The sequence below is a fragment of the Podarcis cretensis genome (genome assembly GCF_951804945.1).
Source record: "Podarcis cretensis genome assembly, chromosome: 16".
Classification (NCBI taxonomy): Eukaryota; Metazoa; Chordata; class Lepidosauria; order Squamata; family Lacertidae; genus Podarcis; species Podarcis cretensis.
In genome coordinates this window covers 42,432,254-42,451,433 of record NC_137186.1, presented here as the reverse complement: position 1 = coordinate 42,451,433, position 19,180 = coordinate 42,432,254, and the positions used below count along the sequence as shown (strand labels likewise).

General features: G+C 45.8%; 1 protein-coding gene across 5 annotated transcripts in view; it reads right to left on the bottom strand.

The window, feature by feature from the left end:
• Window positions 1-19,180, bottom strand: part of KNTC1 (kinetochore associated 1) — a 92,108-nt gene that overhangs the window by 50,984 nt on the left and 21,944 nt on the right. For all 5 annotated transcript variants that reach the window (XM_079957730.1, XM_079957733.1, XM_079957731.1 and 2 more), the window contains 9 exons: window positions 13,980-14,091; window positions 13,457-13,600; window positions 11,090-11,146; window positions 10,908-11,009; window positions 10,528-10,641; window positions 4,816-4,959; window positions 1,883-1,981; window positions 1,647-1,750; window positions 9-114 (listed from right to left, as the gene is read on the bottom strand). In XM_079957730.1, the coding sequence (XP_079813856.1) occupies window positions 9-114; window positions 1,647-1,750; window positions 1,883-1,981; window positions 4,816-4,959; window positions 10,528-10,641; window positions 10,908-11,009; window positions 11,090-11,146; window positions 13,457-13,600; window positions 13,980-14,091 (982 nt within the window). The remainder of the gene's footprint in view (window positions 1-8; window positions 115-1,646; window positions 1,751-1,882; window positions 1,982-4,815; window positions 4,960-10,527; window positions 10,642-10,907; window positions 11,010-11,089; window positions 11,147-13,456; window positions 13,601-13,979; window positions 14,092-19,180) is intronic.

Genomic DNA, 19,180 nt, shown 5'->3' with positions numbered 1-19,180 from the left:
CCACTTACCATCATCACTTGTTTATCATTTAAAAGATTGGTGTCTCTTATACCATAGCTCCGCAAAAGTTTCTTCATTTCCATTAGCCTATAACCTTCTTGCAGAAGCTTCACCCTGCAGATAAAGTGTGCCTGCACTTACATTTCAGCTTCTGACAAATTGGCAGGCCAATCTAATAAGCTGTTTCAGTTGCAGAAATACCACAAACAAAAGTTTGTGCCAAAGCAGCTAGAACATTCCCCAAAGGGGGCCAACCCCATATATTTCTGTCCCACTTGCAGCTTAAGCCATCTTCCCTCCACCTCTCACAAATAAATTAATCACAACAGTGCCAGGACAGGGAACCATTTCGCATGGGCATACTTCATGAGACCATATGCCACCAATGGGCAGGGCCAGGGCAGAGCAAATGCCTGCAATGACAATTAGCTATGTACTAGCCATGTAAAAGTTGGGGGCTTCTGCACTCTCCCTCTGGCCATCTCTCATTTCCACTAGGCAAAAGTCCGTGAGTGTATAGTCTGGAGAGAACCACAAGGCCTGGTAGACCACATTTGTTCTCTTTTCCTGAACTTCAACACCCCTGTATAATGGTACAAAATTACCCATATGAATTACAGCTAAAACCTAAGGCTGCTCTAGCAGCCTCTCACTCCTGTCTTTGCACAGCTAAGCTGTGTAAGACATGGGAAAAATTAAGTCCAAATGGCTTCTGTTCTACCAACATTCAGGGACAGGATTTAAATTCAATTCCCTCCCCACCCAATTAAAAGTTCAGTCCTGGGAGAGCAAGCATGAAGATACTAAACCAGTTGGGCATCTGAGAGCAAGAAGAGTATGTGAGCTATTCAGTGAGGGCCCACAGCTTAGTGAAAGAGTACATGTTTTGCACGCAGGAGGCCCCACATTTGGGCATGGCATCCCTAGTGTATCCCTAATGGCATCAGGGCTTGGAGAGAACTTAGCTAGTAAGTGGAGACAATACTAGCTGGATGGACTAATGGACTGACAATAGAAAAAAGATATTGCCTGTTTACTGATGTATGAATGTAGTGCTCCTCCTTATGAGGGGGGCTCCTGATTGATCCCAGGAATCCCCTTAAGAAACTCCCCATGTGTACATTAGTAGGGCCCCTTGACACACAGGGCTAGCCAATCACAATGCCATTCTCACCACGAAAGACAGCTCATGCGTGAAAGATTCTTATGCATTTGCAGGTGTTTTAAACAGCACTATAATACTGTTTACCGAAAGGGGGCACTGAGTGAAATTTAATATAATGACCCAGTTGGGTATCTGGCAGTCCAATGCTATGAGAGGCTTCAAGAGGCCCAAACCATCAATGCTGGCCCACTGACTATCCAACCACAGTAAGTCATTATTTTAATGTTATACAGTCTTCAAACTTTAACAAAGAGAAAAGTGAGCAGTTAAGTCAAACAAACAAGGAACAATTCCTGAAGTCACTAAGTGTTAGAGCAGAAGTAGCCAACTTGGTGGTCTTCAGATCTTGTGAACTACATAACTCTCACAAGCCCCATCCAGCTTGGTGAAGACCAAAGGACGATGAGAGTTGCAGAGGGCATCATGTTTGCTACCCCTTGTGTTTAAAGGCTAAGAGGTACATATGTGTTTGTTCTCTTACTTGTCATGGTCCATGTCCAGGTACTGTTGAACCAGCTGTTCCACTCCTGGATTCCAAGGAACCACAGCACTGTATGTTACTGCTATCACACCTTCAAAGATCAACTATAAAAGAAAATTTCTATGACTTATGTGCCAGTGGCCTCTTCTTTCCAAACCAGAGGCGTTTCTCATCCCGCATGCATTTCAATATGAAAAGAAGGATCATTGGAACATTGGCACACTTGTCCTACTCACATCTATGTTGGACATGCAACTCAAGACAGCGATGGCCTTTGCTTCCCACGTAGTGTCAAAGACAGAGGTCGACTGTTTACAATACCGCTCCAGGAAGTCCTAAAGAGTATTTTAAGAAAGTTGTGAAAATGTTGTGGCAAAAGTATTTCAAAAGTATTAAAAATCAACCTTTTTAAAAATAGATGCCATTCATTAGTATAATTCCTATGCAGTTTTTAGACTAGAGTCCTACACACACTGCAATCTGGTAAGAAGACAGGAAGAAATTGAGAGGTACAACCTGCTCAAAAGAAATAGATCAAGCAGGAAGGGAGAAGGAGAAGGAGAAAATGTACACTTGTGAAGAGATCCAGGACTTGGAACATGGAAGATTGAGAGTATATGGGTAAAAACTGTAGAATAGGGAAACAGCAAGTGGCCTTGCTGTGGGTGCTGCTACAGACTGAGGACTTGAATGATGCCTTCCTACAGCAGATTAACAAACTTTCAAAAAGGAGAGCTATAGTAGTCATGGGAGACATAAACTACCCCAATATCTCTTGGAACTGTAAGGTCCAATAAATTTTTCAATTGCCTCAATGACAATTTCATTTCATGGAAGTAGCAACAAGGGGGTCATCTCTCCTGGACCTGTTCCTCACCACAGGGAGGAACTGATTGACAATGTAGAAGTACAGGGAATCTTGGGAGGAAGTGATCATGTCCTCTTGGGTTTCATGATACAAAGGCAAGGGAAAGCTGAGTATAGTCAGACATGCACTCTGGACTTTAGGAAGGATAATTTCAAAATGCTTAAGGAACTACTGGTTGAAGTCCCACGGTTAGAAATTCTCAAAGCGAAGGGATTCCAAGGTGAATGGAAGCTTCTTAAAGGTGAAATATTGAAAGCACAAAGGCAGACAATTCCAAAAAGAAAGAAAAGTGGGAGGCACCTAAAGAAACCAGTGTGTCTGCATAAGGAACTTACAGATGAGCTGAGTATGTAAGAATGGGCATTTATAAAAATGGAAGAAAGGAGAAATCAGTTGTCAACTGTTGCAGGGAGAATGTCAGGTGGGCAAAACCTCAGAATGAAATCAGGCTTCAAAGAGAGATTAAAAATAATAATGAAAGGTTTCTTTGGCTATTTCCAAGCAAGAGGAAGAACATGCAAGTAGTAAGCCTCTTGAGAGAAGACAGAGAAATACTACTGGGTGACAGAGAGAAAGTGGAAATGCTTAACACACACTTTGCCTCTGTCTTTACCCCAAAGGAAAGCAGTGCCCAACCTGGTGGTAACGGAATAAACAATGCAAGGAGGGAGCTGCAGCCCAAGATAAGAAAAGAAGTAGTAGGGGAACACCTGGCTACTTTAAATGAACTCAGATCTCCAGGGCCTGATGAGCTGCACCCAAGGATGCTAAAGGAGCTTGCTGATGTACTCACAGAGCCTCTGTCTATAATCTTTGAGAATTCTTGGAGAACAGGGGAGGTCTCTGCAGACTGGAGGCGGGCAAGCCTTGTCCCCATTTTCAAAAAGGGGAGAAGACCAAGGTAAGGAAGAGGGAAACTCCGGAAAGAACTTGGAAGGGCATATTTTAAAGGTCTAAGAGCCTAAATTTCCACATTTTACTTTGCTGCATATTTTGTGATTTTGACTCTCTGCTGGGGTTCTCTCACCGAAGAGTACTTGCCCCAAACTTGGATCTCCTTTATACCTATTTTTCCTAGAACCAACACTTTCCACTGTAAATAAAATGCCACCACAGTTTACAATACAAGGATTTAAACAATGCAATTATTACAAAACAATAATTACAAAACAAATTTAAAAAGAAACCAAGTACTAAACATAGGGCTGTGTATTTGTTGAAGACTGTACTAGGGCCGGGCGATGGATGGTTTTCAGCATCATGTTACATCAGCAGCTAAATACCACGGTATACTGATATATCACAATGTCTGAATTGTATCTGGCTGCTTCTTCCTCCCCACCTTAGGGGAGGAAGAAGCAGCCAGATACATTGCCCAGACCTTCAGATGAGCAAGCCACCTTGCCATACCTCTCCAGCTCATGGAAGCCAAGGTGGTAGGGTTGCTGGGGCTTCCTTAAACAGCTCAGCTGGGAGGCAGGAAGGCTCCCAGCTGTGCAAGACCAACTGCTTAGGCAGCTCTGGTTGCCTGCCTGGCTGCCTGTTTGCCTTCTCACAAGCAAGTGAGATAGCTGATCTCTTTCCTCCCTGTGGATCGCTGGGGAGGAAAGAGACCAGCCACCCACCCCATTTGATCACATGGAGACAAACAGGCAGCCAGCCAGGCAGATAAGAGAGCAAGCAGTTTGTGCTGGCAATACACGGCTCCGCAGGCAGGCAGACAAGCAGGCAAGAGTTAAATGTATTGTGCACTTCCGGGTCGGCGCCATTGCCGAATGGCGGACTCCCTCCGAGCTCCGGAGGGAGTCTGCTGGGTAGGGGTTGGGTCCTGCCACGCCGGCGACGCGGGGACCCTCAAAAACCATGGGCGGAGATGCCCATGGACTTGGTGACTTGGCAGGCACTGTTTGCGCCCCCCCGACCCGCGAAGGAGCCTTTTTAAAGGCTGCGGAGCAGGTGACGGGGGGGGGGTGCTATGAGTCCACTGCTTCCCCTGCCTAGCGAAGCCGCATGCCATTCGGCGGAGAGCAACGACTTCTTCTTTGGAAATTTCGGATTTGGACTAAAAAGAATAACCTGTGAGTAAATTTATTGGACCTAAAAGGGAAATTTGATCTGGTGAGAAAAAAATGAAGTATTTAAATGCTGAATATTATGCAAATTAGCCTAGTTCTTTGTAAATTCATACTTTTCTACCTAAGAAAAGAAGCACCTGGCTCCCTGTAGAGGGAAATAAAGTCTTTAGTTATTTAATACTCAGAAGAGATTTTGTATTGATCTTGAATAGAGAAAAGAGCATACCTTTATGTACTGCAATAGAATTTCATCTTTCTCCAGATTATGATGGTGCATGTATGGTTCAATATACTTCTCTAAGGTAGCTGGAATGAGTTCTGCTGCAAGTACTTTATCAAGCATACGAAACACAGTCCTATTTGCATTTTCCTATGAAACAAACAAAATAAAACAATAGAAGAACTAGCTATGTAGCAAGATGAGCTGAACGTAGAATTGATTGTGATACAATAACCCACCTTCTGCTCTAAAGCAGGGTTACCAAAATGTGGTCCGTGAGCTTCATTCAAATGGTCCACAGTGTGTCCACACTAAATATTCATATTGATTTTTAATTGCATTTTTATTGTTTTTAATTAATTATATTGTCTTTTATTGAACTATAATTTTAATTTTATGGAATGAAAATTGTAATACAATAAAATAGAATAAAAAAGAAGCACTAAAAATTGGCTGCTTCTAGCAGAACAGGGAAGCTGAATCCACCCCTAAGTGGTCTATCAAGAGACCAACAATTTTTAGTACAGTGGTACCTCTGGTTGCGAACAGAATCCATTCCGGAGGCCCGTTGGCAACATGAAAATAGCGCAACCCGCAGTGGCGCGTCTGCGCACACGTGGGTCGCAATTTGCCGCTTCTGCGCATGACGTCATTTTGTGCATCTGTGCACACGGCGAAACCCAGAAGTAAGCCTTTCTGGTACTTCAGGGTCGCCGCAGGACATAACCTGAAAGAACGTAATGTTGTAAACAAAAATTGCCCTTTTCCCTAAGAAGGGAAAAGGGCAATTTTTGTTTACAACAGTAACATGAAGCGGACATAACCAGAGGTACCACTGTAGTTCATATGGAGGGAGGGGGATGGAGTTTAGGAACAACTGCTCAGAGGATTCATTATCACACAAAAGCCACCAACTCCATCCACCAACAGGTCCATTTGATTTTGATTTTAAAAACAAACTGGTCTTGCTGGTATCAGACCAAAGGCTCATCTAGGTCAGTACATTGCTTCCAACAATGACAAGTCAAACACCCTGGGAAATTCACAAGTAGCACCTGACATACATACTATCTTCTCTTTTAACACCAGCTAATAGCCATCTTTAATGTCTAAACATTTCCAAAAGTGTATAAACAACCAAATGCAGGAACAAGAGAGTCTGCACAAGCTATACCTCAAAGGGGAGGGTATTCTACAACCAGCAATATGGCTCAGGACAGCAGTACCTAAAGGACTGCCTCTCCCCATATAAATCTACCCATTCATCATCTGAGGTCTTTCTTCATGTGCCTCCTCCATGTGAGATCTGGAGGGTGACAAACACAAGAGTGGGCCATTTCTGCAGTGGCCCCCTACTTGTGGAGGTAGGGGTTCATCTGGTGCCTACATCTTTAGGCAAAAATGTTCCTCCTCAATCACACCTTTGGCTGATTAACATGTTGTTGTTTAGTCGTTTTGTCGTGTCCGACTCTTCGTGACCCCCTGGACCAGAGCATGCCAGACACTTCTGTCTTCCACTGCCTCCCGCAGTTTGGGCAGACTCATGTTTGTAGCTTCGAGAACACTGTCCAACCATCTCATCCTCTGTCATCCCCTTCTCCTTGTGCCCTCCATCTTTCCCAACATCAGGGTCTTTTCCAGGGAGTCTTCTCTTCTCATGAGGTGTCCAAAGTATTGGAGCCTCAGCTTCACGATCTGTCCTTCCAGTGAGCGCTCAGGGTTGATCTCCTTAAGAATGGAGAGGTTTGATCTTCTTGCAGTCCATGGGACTCTCAAGAGTCTCCTCCAGCACCATAATTCAAAAGCATCAATTCTTCGGCGATCAGCCTTCTTTATGGTCCAGCTCTCACTTCCATACATCACTACTGGGAAAACCATGGCTTTAACTATACTACAGCCTTTTAAATACGTCTGTGCAAAGGGGGGGTTTTATTATTTTGTTGTTTTTGTTTTAACTATTTATTTCTGCTTTCACCATGTATTTTTATCTTGTGAACTGCCCTGAGATCTTGTGATAAAGCAAGGCATATGAATCTAATAAACAACAACAACAACAACCAGGGAGCTACTCTGAGTCACAGTGTAACAGACAGCTCCTGAGGAGGGCTGTGCAATAAATTGCCATATAGTTGAATACTGGTATTGAAATAACATTGTGATACGTGTTTCAACAAGGCAATATACCAGTGAACAAAAGGTGGAGACTTAACAGCTTCCCAAGGGGTGGCTCTGCTTTGCAGATAATTTGCAGGCATGGGTCTCCAGCTTTGTTTGTTCTCTCCCTCCTCCCTCCTCACTGGAAACTGGAAAGCCCTTCAAGAAAAAGCCTCATCAGTGGAAAAAAAAAGAGGGGGAAGAGTTTTTATTATTATTTTCTGGTGGTTTTTATTGTTGGTTCCCCCTAATTAGCTTTCCTACATATTAAAAAGGGTGGTTTTTTTAATTCAAATGTGATCATCTTTTAGCTTGCTTCCCCTCTCTCCCTCCCTTTGATAAAAAGGGAGCGACAGGTGGGATGAAGGTTGGGGGGGGCCCTTCTGGGGGGGTAGTGGAGGGGAGAAGATTTAGCTGGCTGCCGTATGATGAAATGGGAGGTTGGGTACTGCATGAGAATAATGGGGAGGGTGTTTTTCAGGAAGGAGTGCAAGCAAATGCGTGTCTACTCAACAAGCAAGCCCTACTGAATTCAATGGGGCTTACACCTGGGAAAGTAGAAGTACGTTTAATTCAGGCATGTCCAAAGTCCAGCCCCTGGGCCAAATCTGGCCCGCCGGTTGGTTTAATCTGGCCCCAGAGGCAGTTGTGTTCTGGAGTGGGAGCGTGGGCGGCGTTCCCACTGGGTGGTTATGCGGTGCGGCTTGCTCACCCGCCCGCAGGCCGGCGCTCGCCATGCAGCTCTTGGAACTGTAATAAAAATTTAAGGTCTATAAAATGTTCATAATTGTACCAACCAAGCACAAACATAGATATGTGGACCACATGTCTGGAGCAGCACAGGAAGACCGTCCTGAAACCATTTTGACTCCCAAGCTGACCAAGTGTTTCTCTGCAAGGAGGGAGGGCGTGAGGGAACCTTCCCATTGTCTCAGGAATTGGGTAATCACCATTTTAAAGGAATGGGCAGACTACCAGGAAAGGAAATCAGATAAGGCATTATCAGATAACCTGGCAGACAGGAAAAACAACAACATTGAAATTTCTGTTATAGACGGCCTTTTCTGTGATGTAGGTATGATGTTTGTGGGGGGTGGGTCTTGGGTTACACCCCTTCTGTGATGTATGTATGATGTATGGAGGGGTGGTCTTGAGTTCCAGGGCAGGGAATTTAAAATGTCTATATAAGGGCTGGCACACCTTTGTTCTGGGTCCTCCTCCGTCCTCCTGCGTGTGAGGGGAGCACCCTGTTGCAACAGCTTTAATAAAGATCAGGCTTACGAGCTGCTTTGCTTCTCAATATTCTCTGGTTGGCCTGTTATTTTCTCCTACCAATAGGGAATCCATGTCAGGACTCTATACGGGCTCTTGAATACCCCATAAGGGGAAAAGGGCAGATTTTGTTTACAACAGAACTGCCCACCCATCAGATCACACATGCACCCGGCTCTCTTTTCCAGTCGCTGGCTGGCTCACGTAGCCGCCCTGCATGCGGCTCTCTATCCTGGCCGCTGGCCGGCTCATGCAGGCGCCCTGCATGCCGCTCGCTCTCCCACCCACAGGCTCTTACAGCGGGCTGCCAGCGGGCTCTTGCAACGGCTCACTCTCCCTCTTTGAAATCCTCTTGCAGCCGCTCTTGCCTGCCTATCTATCCCTCGGAGAGCAACAACTTTGTGGCAAAATCCTAAAAAAATGTCAACAACTTCAATCCTAAAAATCTGGCCCTCTTTGAAAAAAGTTTGGACACCTCTGGTTTAGTTGAACTCAGTGGAGCTTATTCCAGCAGATTCCACTTAGACTTCTGAGTAGGGAGGCAGATGCAAGTTGACCAGTAAATCACTTAAACTACTCTTAAATTAGTTGAATATAAATTAGTTGAAAATATATTAAATACAATACATGGACGTTTATTTAACATTTTTATTAAATCTACTACTTCCTTACATTTTAAGACCCTCCACCATCGCAGGAAGCCTCATCAAGGCCTTCAGCTGCTGTGGGGAAGTGCAACGCACCCTCTGCTGCTGTGGGGAGGTATGGCCAGACCCTCTGCCCCTGCGGGGAGGCACAGCAAGGCCCTCAGCCATCGCAGATATACATCATGATATATAAGATACTGTGATATTTAGCTGGTGATATATTGTGATGTTGAAAACCAGATATTGCTCAGCCCTACTCCTGAAGTAGAACACCAAGGAAGATCTCCCTAGATCTTAACCTCCAGTCAGGACAATGGGAGCGGGAGCTCTCCTTCAAGTATTTTGGTTCCAAGTCTTTCTTTTTTATTTTGACCCACCAGTAAATTGAGAGGGGGGGCGGTGCTATGAAATCTGGCCTTTCTCCTCACCACCTTTTTATTTCACCATAATGTGTTTTTTGTTATGATTACACTTGAGGTATTGATGTAAACTAAAGTAAAATTCAATAAAATATTAATAAAAACAACCATAGTTTGTCTGTTAATACATGACTACTTAAACCAAACTATGCATTCAAAGCAGCCCACTCCATCTGTTCCAATTTATTCCTCACATTCGACCCCCCCCCCTTTCAAGGAATGCATCGGCTCCCACAGGAGGAGAGCCATCAATTTGGATGGCTTTCAAAGAGGATTGGGCTAAATGGCTCCTAGCCAATTATGGTTCTGCTCTGCCGCCACAATCAGAGACAGGGATGCTTTAGGATACCAGCTGCCAGAAACCACAAGAGGGCAGAAAGCCCTTTTACCTAGTTCAGATCCTGCTTATGGGTTTCCTGCATGCTTCTGGTTGGCCACTGTGAGAGAGAACAGGCTGCTGGCCTAGATGGGCCATTGGCCTGACCCAGCAGGCTCTTCCTATGTGGCTATCAGATCACAGCCTCACAACAACCTTTGAGGTTGAATGGCTTAAATTCAGCCAGTGTATCTCATGGGAAGCAGTGATTCAGATTCCAGTTCCTTCATCTGAGTCCAATATTCTATCCACAATGGCTCTTCTAACGGCTTTTCAGAGATAATTCTTCTGGAGGCTGCAGCTGGTGCAGGACATTACAGCCAGGTTGCTTCCAAGGGCAAACTACCGCCAGCATGTAACACCTTGCTTGGGGAATTTGCACTGGCTTCCAGTCTGCTACCAACCCAAATTCAAAGGATTGGTACTTGAGAGACCTCATTATCCCTTATACACTCAGTAAATCACTGCAGCCAATGGGAGAGTTTCTCCTGAAGTTCCAAAGATCTCAGAAGCCTGGGCACTCCACAGTAACTTGGAGCAGGCTTTTAGTGCAGCTGCCCATGTTCCAGAGAATAGCATTTTTGTTGAGATAAAACCCACTATCTGCACTTTCCAGAAACAGCTGAAGACATTTTTGTTCTGTTAGGTTTCCCCAGCTGGATCATTAGGATTTTAGACTTGTTTGGTATCTATTTGTTGTTTTTGTGTTTTTAATTATCTTACATGTAAATCATGACTCAGTGGCATAGAATCCCATTAATAAATTAAATGTAACAGTAATCTTTCATTCTTTCTTTTTACACACGCACAGGCACCTACACAGAGGTTTAATGCCACAAATTTACTGTACCTTTTCAAAGTCGCAGAGGGCCAGCCTGCAGTTGTATTTCTTATAGAGGTCCACCAAGCCCTGCAGAGCACTGACTAATTCTGCTAAACCACGTACCTCCTCACCATCATGGTCCTGAAACACACAACAGTGAAATTTCCCTGCATCAAAATTATCCTTCTGCACTTAACAGAAACATAAAAAAGGAAAACTACTAAATTCTGGAAAATTTGTGCTTTCAAAATTTTTCATTAATTAAAATAAATGCAATGGGGTAATTTGCTTAACAGGATAAATTAAGAATATGCTGCCCCTCCCTCAAATTCTAAACACATGTGCATCTGCACAAGTATAGGCTCACACTTTCCCAAACATGGGTTTCATGAAAGCAGAATCCTTACCAAAGAAACTCCATGCCAGGAAGATGCAGATCCAATTTCACCTGGATCTTTGCTGATAAAAAACACCTGTGCCATTTCAAGTCCATTTTCTGGCCAGTTGGCCTGTTTTGAAAAATGAAACATTAGTGACATTTTTGGAGAGAGGCAATATGCAGGGTTTTACAGGAGAATTACTACGTTACCTTGTCAATTAACTCAAGGTTTCGTGCTCTTTGTTCCAGCCACTTTGCTATTTTTTCCTGGAAGATAAGGACCAAACCAGATGAGAGAGAGTGAAGAAAGAGAGAGAGAGAATGAGAATATCATAAAACTGTAGAATTGGAAGAGACCATGAGCGTCATCTAGGCCATATACTAAATATATATATCCAGTGCTTTTACATGATGGTCCCTTACAGGAGAGAGCACTAGAACTTGTCATCAGGCCACACCTACTTAGCTACCATGGACATTGTATAAGAAAAGGTAGTTACCTGCTTAGGTATAACAGGGCAGCCATCCTTTTCTCTATACAATTCCCTAGCAACAGGTCACACATTACGATGTACAGCTGCTACTTGGATCATTTAAAAAGGCATCTCACTCAGTGCTGTGCTTGCTAGCTGCTATAGGCAGCTTGAAAATGTAAAAAGATTTAAGAAAAAAATGTGCCCCTCAGACCACCTTACAAGTCATAACCTGTTAGATAAGCTGTAAGAACTTCATTGATACGCAGACAACTCCCAGTACCTATGTTCCAATCAAAGCACTGGTATGAGAACGGCAAATCAGGCAATTTCACATCAAAATGCATAGTGAACAAAATAAACCCCTATCCCTAGCAGAGATGGATTACCCAGAGCCGTGAATTCAATTGCCTGAGCACCAAAACAGAAGTAGCTTTTCCACTCACACACCAGGTAAAAGCAAGGCATACAGAAGGGCAGGCCCATATGACCATCGTAGCTTTCAAACTATTTTGTCTTGTGAAAAATGCATCTAGCACCAGGGTGAACAAAAATGTATTATGTATTTTGATTTGGGTATCCACATCTGGCCTTGACTTAGGGCATTTAAAAAAAAATGTACCGTATTTTTCGCTCCATAAGACGCACTTTTTCCCTCCTAAAAAGGGGAAATGTGAGTGCATCGTATGGAGCAAATGGTGCTGCGCAGAGAGGTAGAGCTGCGCAGCACCCCTTCAGCAAAGCGGGAGGAGGAACGGAGCCCCTTCTGTTCCTCTTCCCGCTTCGCTGAAGGGGTGCTGCGCAGCTCTCCCTCTCTGTGCAGCACCTGTCCTGCAAAGCAAGGAGGAACAGAAGAGACTCCTTATGTTCCTCCTCCAGCTTCACAGCGACGTGCCTGTCCTGGAAGCTGGAGGAGAAACAGAAAGGTCTCCTGTTCCTTCTCCAGCTTCGCTGAAGGGGCGCTGCGCAGAGAGGGAGAACTGCACAGCGCCCCTTCAGCAACGCGCCTGTCCTGGCTTCTGCCTTAGCCGTGTGCAGCCTCTTCGTGCAGGGGGAGCTTTCATCCCGCTGCCCTGAAGAGGCTTGGTGCAGTTATCCCAGAAGCCAGAACAGCCACACGGTATCCCAGAAGCCAGATCCCTCTTGCTGTTCTGGCTTCTGGGATTCAGAATAACTTTTTCTTGTTTTCTTCCTCCCAAAACTAGGTGCGCCTTATGGTCTGGTGCGTCTTATGGAGCGAAAAATACGGTAATCCACTTTCAATTCACATTCTTTTCCATAATGTTATATGCTAAATTTAGTACTTTAAAAACCCAACAGATATTAACTTTACTTCAATGTCCTTTAAATATTAAGAAGTATGTCAGGGAAGAGTTAGAAGTTTCCCGTTTATCAGAGGGAGAAAGCATTCCCCAAGGGGGGGAGGGGAGCAGTGAATCTAATAGAAGGGAGCAAGAGGAACAACCGGGAGGGACCGGCTGTTCCAAGGAAAGGCAAGGGTTGAGTTCTAGCTCAGATTGGGAGGAGGGGAGATACAGGCCAGCTCTAGCCAGGAGGTGAGAAAAAAGAGCAGGAAAGCGAAGGGAAGGGCGCCTTCGCCATTTTGAGAGTGGCTGGTCACGGAGAAGCAGAGCTCAGAAGGGATCTGAAAGAAGTGACTCAGGAATAATAGTTAAGAACCGTTTATAAGATTGTTTTGTTAATACGCAATAAAAAGTTATAAAAGAACAAGAAGCGTTTGTGTGGTGATCTGAAGAGGACAACGACCAGTCCTGACCAAGTATTTGGACAAATTTATTGCAGCTGTTTTCTATCACAACTGTTGTGCAACCTGTTGTGCAATCTCCACCTTTACCAGAGCTTAAAATTACCAGGGCTTAAAAATAAATAAATCAGTGCATCTCCCTATTCACCAATCTTCACTAACTGAGATCTTAAAAAGACAGAGGATGAGAAATCTCCCCACCCCCCATAGGGACTGCATGCCAGTGTCAGGCAGACCCAGAGCACATTAAATTAGACCAAGGACAACATGTCGCTCCTGAGATGTGGGTTCTTCACCCATATTTTATAAGGATCCCCCTTGTCTCCCATTAGACTCTACCTGTCCTTTGGGTACAACACGCCTTACAAAAGGAATGATGACATCCTTAAACCACAGGCATAGTTCTTTGAGGGAAACTGTTGTAGGGATTGTATTAAGCAACTTGTCCAGCATTTTCACATTAAAGTCACCTTCGAAGTCTTCCTGAGGAAAAGGAAAGAGATTTTCACAACCATCAGACCAATAACTGTGGTAGTTAGTGAATGGCTTGTGATTATATGCAGCTGCTTTCTTAAATCAAAGACTATCAGGTCCATGTGGCTCAGTATGGTCAACTCTGACAGCAGCTCTCTGAGGCATCAGACAGAGTCCTGCTACCTTTGTATCATACAAAGGGGATACAAGCCAATCTAATGGACGTGCGGTGGAGTCGTAAGAGCTCTTGAGGAGCTGCAGCCAAGATCAGGCAACGCATGTAGCAAGGTATCTCATAGATACTTCAGGAACACAAAACAGCAGTGGGGAGGAGTGTGGCAAGGACAGAGAATGGTGCTGACCACTGGAAATATCCAAAACCGTTTACCTGATGCCTTAGCCAGAGGTACTGGGCAGACATGAGATTTCCTCCTTTTATCTGTAAAAGGATGTCCCTGAAGAGGTCCTCACTGTTCAGAAATTCAAACCAAGCAGTTCCACTAGAACCACAAAAATTGAACATTGAACCATAGCCCAACAAAACATAAATTACAAATACGAAAACAGAGGTGCAATTAAGATACAGAAGATTCTTCCTCCAAAAATGTGTTCAGCTTTGAACTTTGTAACCAACCGAAGGTTTTGGATTAGATAACACACACACACACAAAAAAGAAAAATCAAATTATCATGGTACTCTGCTGGCTGAGCCTTGCCTATAGATTCAAAACATGAATTATAAACACTTCCTGTCTGGCTGCCATGGGGAACGGCTGCACCCATGACACTTTTCATTACATTACAGTGGTACCTCGGGTTAAGAACTTAATTCATTCTGGAGGTCCGTTCTTAACCTGAGGTACCACTTTAGCTAATGGGGCCTCCTGCTGCTGCTGCGCCGCCACCGTGCGATTTCTGTTCTCATCCTGAAGCAAGGTTCTTAACCCGAGGTACTATTTCTGGGTTAGCGAAGTCTGTAACCTGAAGCGTCTGTTACCTGAGGTACCACTGTACGCCTTTCCGTGCAGTTAATCAAGGATAATATGGGAGTAATTATCCTCCCAACCCCGCCCCCCAGGCTGGGGGGGGGGCAGCTCCACCCGCAGTTCATCCAATACCTGCTGCCCACCCAGAAGGAAGAGGGGGCAGGGGGCGCTGGGTGCAATGCACCGCATGTTTTCGGCAACTCTCCAAAGCTGTCGCCATGAGCAGAGGAAAACAAGCCCCCTCGGGAGAGGCTGGCCCCCCTCGTCGGTTCCCAGAGCTTGTTTACCGGTGATCTGCCCTGGCTGGCATCCCCGCAGTCAAGGAAGATCTTGATACGCGACATTTCCCAGCGTGGAAAATGCACACCCCCTCCCTCCTTGCTTCCCTAGCAGGGAAAGGAGATAGTCAGAAAGTCTATTTACATCTCTTTATTTCTGACTTTGCAGCACTACAGAAAACATGACCGAACAGCTCAGTCTTCAGCAAGCAAGTGGCAAAGACTTCCTTTACATACGCAACAGGAAGGTCTCATATTACACACACAGCAAAGACTTTTGAAGCCTGTGAACTTCCGGGAAGATTCTTTCCCACAGCTAGTCACATCATGTGATGTTTTCACCAAGCTGCAAGTTTGCCGCTGCGTTGCTCTCATATCGTAACAGTTTTCGGCAACTCTCCAAAGCTGTCGCCATGAGCAGAGGACACCTGATTTTTTAAGATGAAATTTGGACTTAATTAACAGGCATGCTCTGAACTAGGGGAGACAAAGCACTCTGCTAACTGATTCAGCCACTGGGTACCAAGGATTTGACCTGGAGAAGGATTATCGTCGCAATTGGACTGGTATGTCGGAACAGAGGAGGGATGAGCCTCCATTATTCTTTTTGATATATTTTGCATCTGCTGTTTTATTTGGCAAATTCCCCTTGAAAGACTGACTGCCTGATTGTTTGAAAATGCAAGTGGAATTGAAAGAGTATCTTGCTATCGTTATGGTTTAACTACAAAATTGACTGTGAAAATTTGACTAAGGTTTTGGCAAAGACTCTTAATGGAATGATAAAAGAATTTATGATGGGAGTAATGGTGTTCTTGTTGAAGCAGTAGCTCGTTAGCAGCTGGAATGAGACCAAAGAAGGGAAGTTTGGATATATGCCTGGTGCTAATGGCGGAAGGCCAGTCTCCCTTTGTCTTGGCTGTGACGCACTGAGAATTGTCTGTGTGTGCAGAAAACGAAAGTGAAGGGTCGCCAAAGAGAATGTGGGATTACAACAGGAAGAGAAGGAAAAGAAAGAAGAAAAAACTGATTTCACACAGAACTACATAGGGAGGTTCACCTGACGCCTTCATTATATATTTTCAGAAGCCAGGTGAAAACCTTCCCCTTCAACCAGGCCTTTGGCTGATTAATATTCTATGTGATGGGATGATGAGCTGCTTGTGCGTAAAGCTTAGTCCCTCAGAGTTTGCTCAACTTAGCAAAGCTCTGTTTTTTAGCGGAGCCCTTAAGCATGGCTCCCTCAGTCGCTGGCAGAATCCGACAGTGGGCGTTTACGGAATCTACTCCAGCATAAAAGCTCCTTGACGGAAACGCGTCGTCTAGATTCTCGGCGCGACAGTTTCCGGCGAGGAGTGGGTGTACCTATGGGAGGACCTGAGACTTCTCCGCTGTTATCGCTGGAAGACTCCCTGAGCCATTCCTTCGTCTCTCTCTCTCCCTGATCTCCCACTCTCCCCCTGCTGCTGCCTTCCGCCGCTGCTGAGTCTCTCCTGACTTCTGAGAGCCCCTCCACCTCCTGTCTTTCCGATGGCAGTTCCCTGACATCCACCTCCCCTCCAGGGCCCCCTTCACCCCCTCCCGCCCCCTCCCCTGCTGGCGGTGAGGATGGAAAACCCCAGAAAGAACACTCCTCATCATCAGAGGATTCAAACACTTCTCTCCACTGCCTCCCGTCTCTTCTCCCTGTGTCCTCTTCCCCGTCTGAGTCTATTCCCTCTTCCAGCCCTGATTCTGGGAACCCTTCAAACTCCTCTTCCTCATCGGTGGTGCCAAAGTATTCCCTCCTGAACCGTCCCACGGGCTGAGGTTTCCTTGGAAACCGTTGATGAAACGTTTCTATTAAAATCTCGTCATTGACCTCCTCTGCCGGTACCCATGTGTTTTCCGACTCTGCTTCCCCTTCCCATTCTACTAAATACTCCACCTGATTCCCTTTCCACCTGGCATCAATGATTTCTGCCACATGCATGTTGCGTTCCCTTTCTTCTATGACTGGTGTTTGAGTAACCTCCCTCTCACGTTCCCCCCACTCTCGCCCCTCTCGGTATGGCGACAGTAGAGACCTGTGAAATACTGGGTGCAGTTTCATGTGGTTGGGTAATCTAAGTTTGAATGCCACCGGGTTGACCTGTTGTATGACCTCAAAGGGTCCCAGCCGTTTGGGTCTCAATTTCTTACACCCTCCCTTGAACGGCAGTCCTTGGGTGGATAGCCACACCCTGTCCCCCACCCTTATGGTTTCACCTTCCCTTCTGCTTCTGTCTGCTTGCTTTTTGTATTCTTCCTTGGCCCTCTCTAAGTTAAGTTGGAGTTGCCGGTGGATCGCTTCCATCTCTTCAACAAAGTGTTCCGCAGCCGGGACACTCCATCTCTCCCCTCCTTCTCCTGGAAATGCCCTGGGATGACACCCATAATTAGCCAGGAAGGGACTTATCCCTGTGGACACATTCTCCGCGTTGTTGTAGGCAAATTCTGCCAGGGCCAACTTATCTACCCAATCATTTTCTCTGTCATTTACATAACACCTCAGGTATTGTTGTAAAATCCCGTTTGCCCTTTCCGCCTGCCCATTTGTTTCTGGGTGCCGGGCAGTGGAAAAATTGACTTCCACGTGCAGTAAGCTCATGAGCTTCCTCCAGAACCTGGAAGTAAATTGTTTCCCTCTGTTGCTGACCACCCTCAAGGGGGCACCATGCAACCTGAAAATATGCTCTACAAACAACTTGGCGGTTTCTTCCGCTGTGACCGCGTGTGAACAGGCTATAAAATGGCACATCTTAGTTAATAAGTCTACCACCACCATGACAGCTGTCTTCCCTTTGGATTTTGGCAGGTCCGTCATAAAATCTATGGATACTGCCTCCCATGGCCTTTCTGGTGTGGGTAAGGGTTCCAATAGCCCCGCTGGTGCCAGCCTCTCCCCTTTTGCTCGCTGGCACCTGTCGCACCCCCTAACATATTCCCGTACGTCTTCCCTCACCTTGGGCCACCAAAACTCCCTGGTAAGCAACCACATGGTTTTGTGCTGCCCGAAGTGCCCCGCTGTGGGGCTGTCGTGTAACTGCTTGAGCACTCTGCCCCTCAGTTCCCCATCGGGTATGTACAGTGCCCCTTTGTAATACAACACCCCGTTCTTTTCCTCAAACCCCCCTGTGTTCTCCCCTGTCCCCCTGAGTTCTCTGAGTTTCTCTTGGGCGTATTCATTGTTCTCGGTGCCCTCTACCAGTTCTCTTTACCCCACCAATGCCGCCCCACACACTCAGTGGTCCTCAGGGATGATATGCCTTTCCTCAGGCGCTCCCTCCCCCTCTAAATACTCAGGTTTTCGAGAGAGAGCGTCCGCCCTTACGTTCTCTGGTCCTGGTACGTAACGAATTTCAAAATGGAATTTGGAGAACTCCTGGGCCCATCTCACTTGTCTCTGGTTCAGTACTCGGGCAGTTCTCCAGTACTCCAGATTTTTGTGGTCGGTCCGCACTTGGACCTTGTGCTGCGCCCCAATCAACAAGTGTCGCCATCTCCGGAACGCTTCATGAATGGCAAGCAATTCTCGGTCGTATACGGTGTAGTTCCTCTCGGATTTGTTCAACTTCCGCGAGAAGAAGGCACACGGTCTCCATTCCGACGTATCTTTTCCCGGCTGTAGAAGCACAGCCCCCACCGCTCGGTCTGAGGCGTCAGTCTCCACTCTCATTGGTTGCTGTAGATCCACGTGCAAAAGTTGTTCTTCCGACGCAAACGCCTTCTTTAATCTTTCGAACGCTCGCTGCGCCTCTTCCGTCCAGACAAATTTCTTCTTGCTGCTAAGACAATCAGTGATGGGCGCCGTTAAGTGGGCAAAGTTCTTGATGAACTTCCGATAGAAGTTTCCGAAGCCCAGAAACCTTTGCATGTCTTTCTTAGTTTTCGGTGTCTTCCATTCCAGTACCGCTTGAACCTTGCTGGGATCCATGGCCAATCCCTTGTCTGACAACCGGTACCCCAGGAATTCCACCTCTCTGGTATGAAACTGACACTTCTCCAGTTTCACCCACAGCTGGTTTTCTTGCAGTCTGCTCAGTACCTCTCTTACATCTCGCACATGCTGCTCCTCATTCTCTGAGTACACCAGGACGTCATCTAAGAACGCTACACAGTTCTTGTAAAGCAATGGTCCCAGGACGTGATTCATGAACGATTGAAAACAGGCCGAGCCCGCCTGTAGACCTGAGGGCATAACGAGGTACTCAAAGGCCCCCAAGGGGGTGAACATAGTGGTTTTCCACTCATCTCCCTTTCTCATACGTATCAGATTATATGCCCCCCTTAGGTCCAGCTTGGTA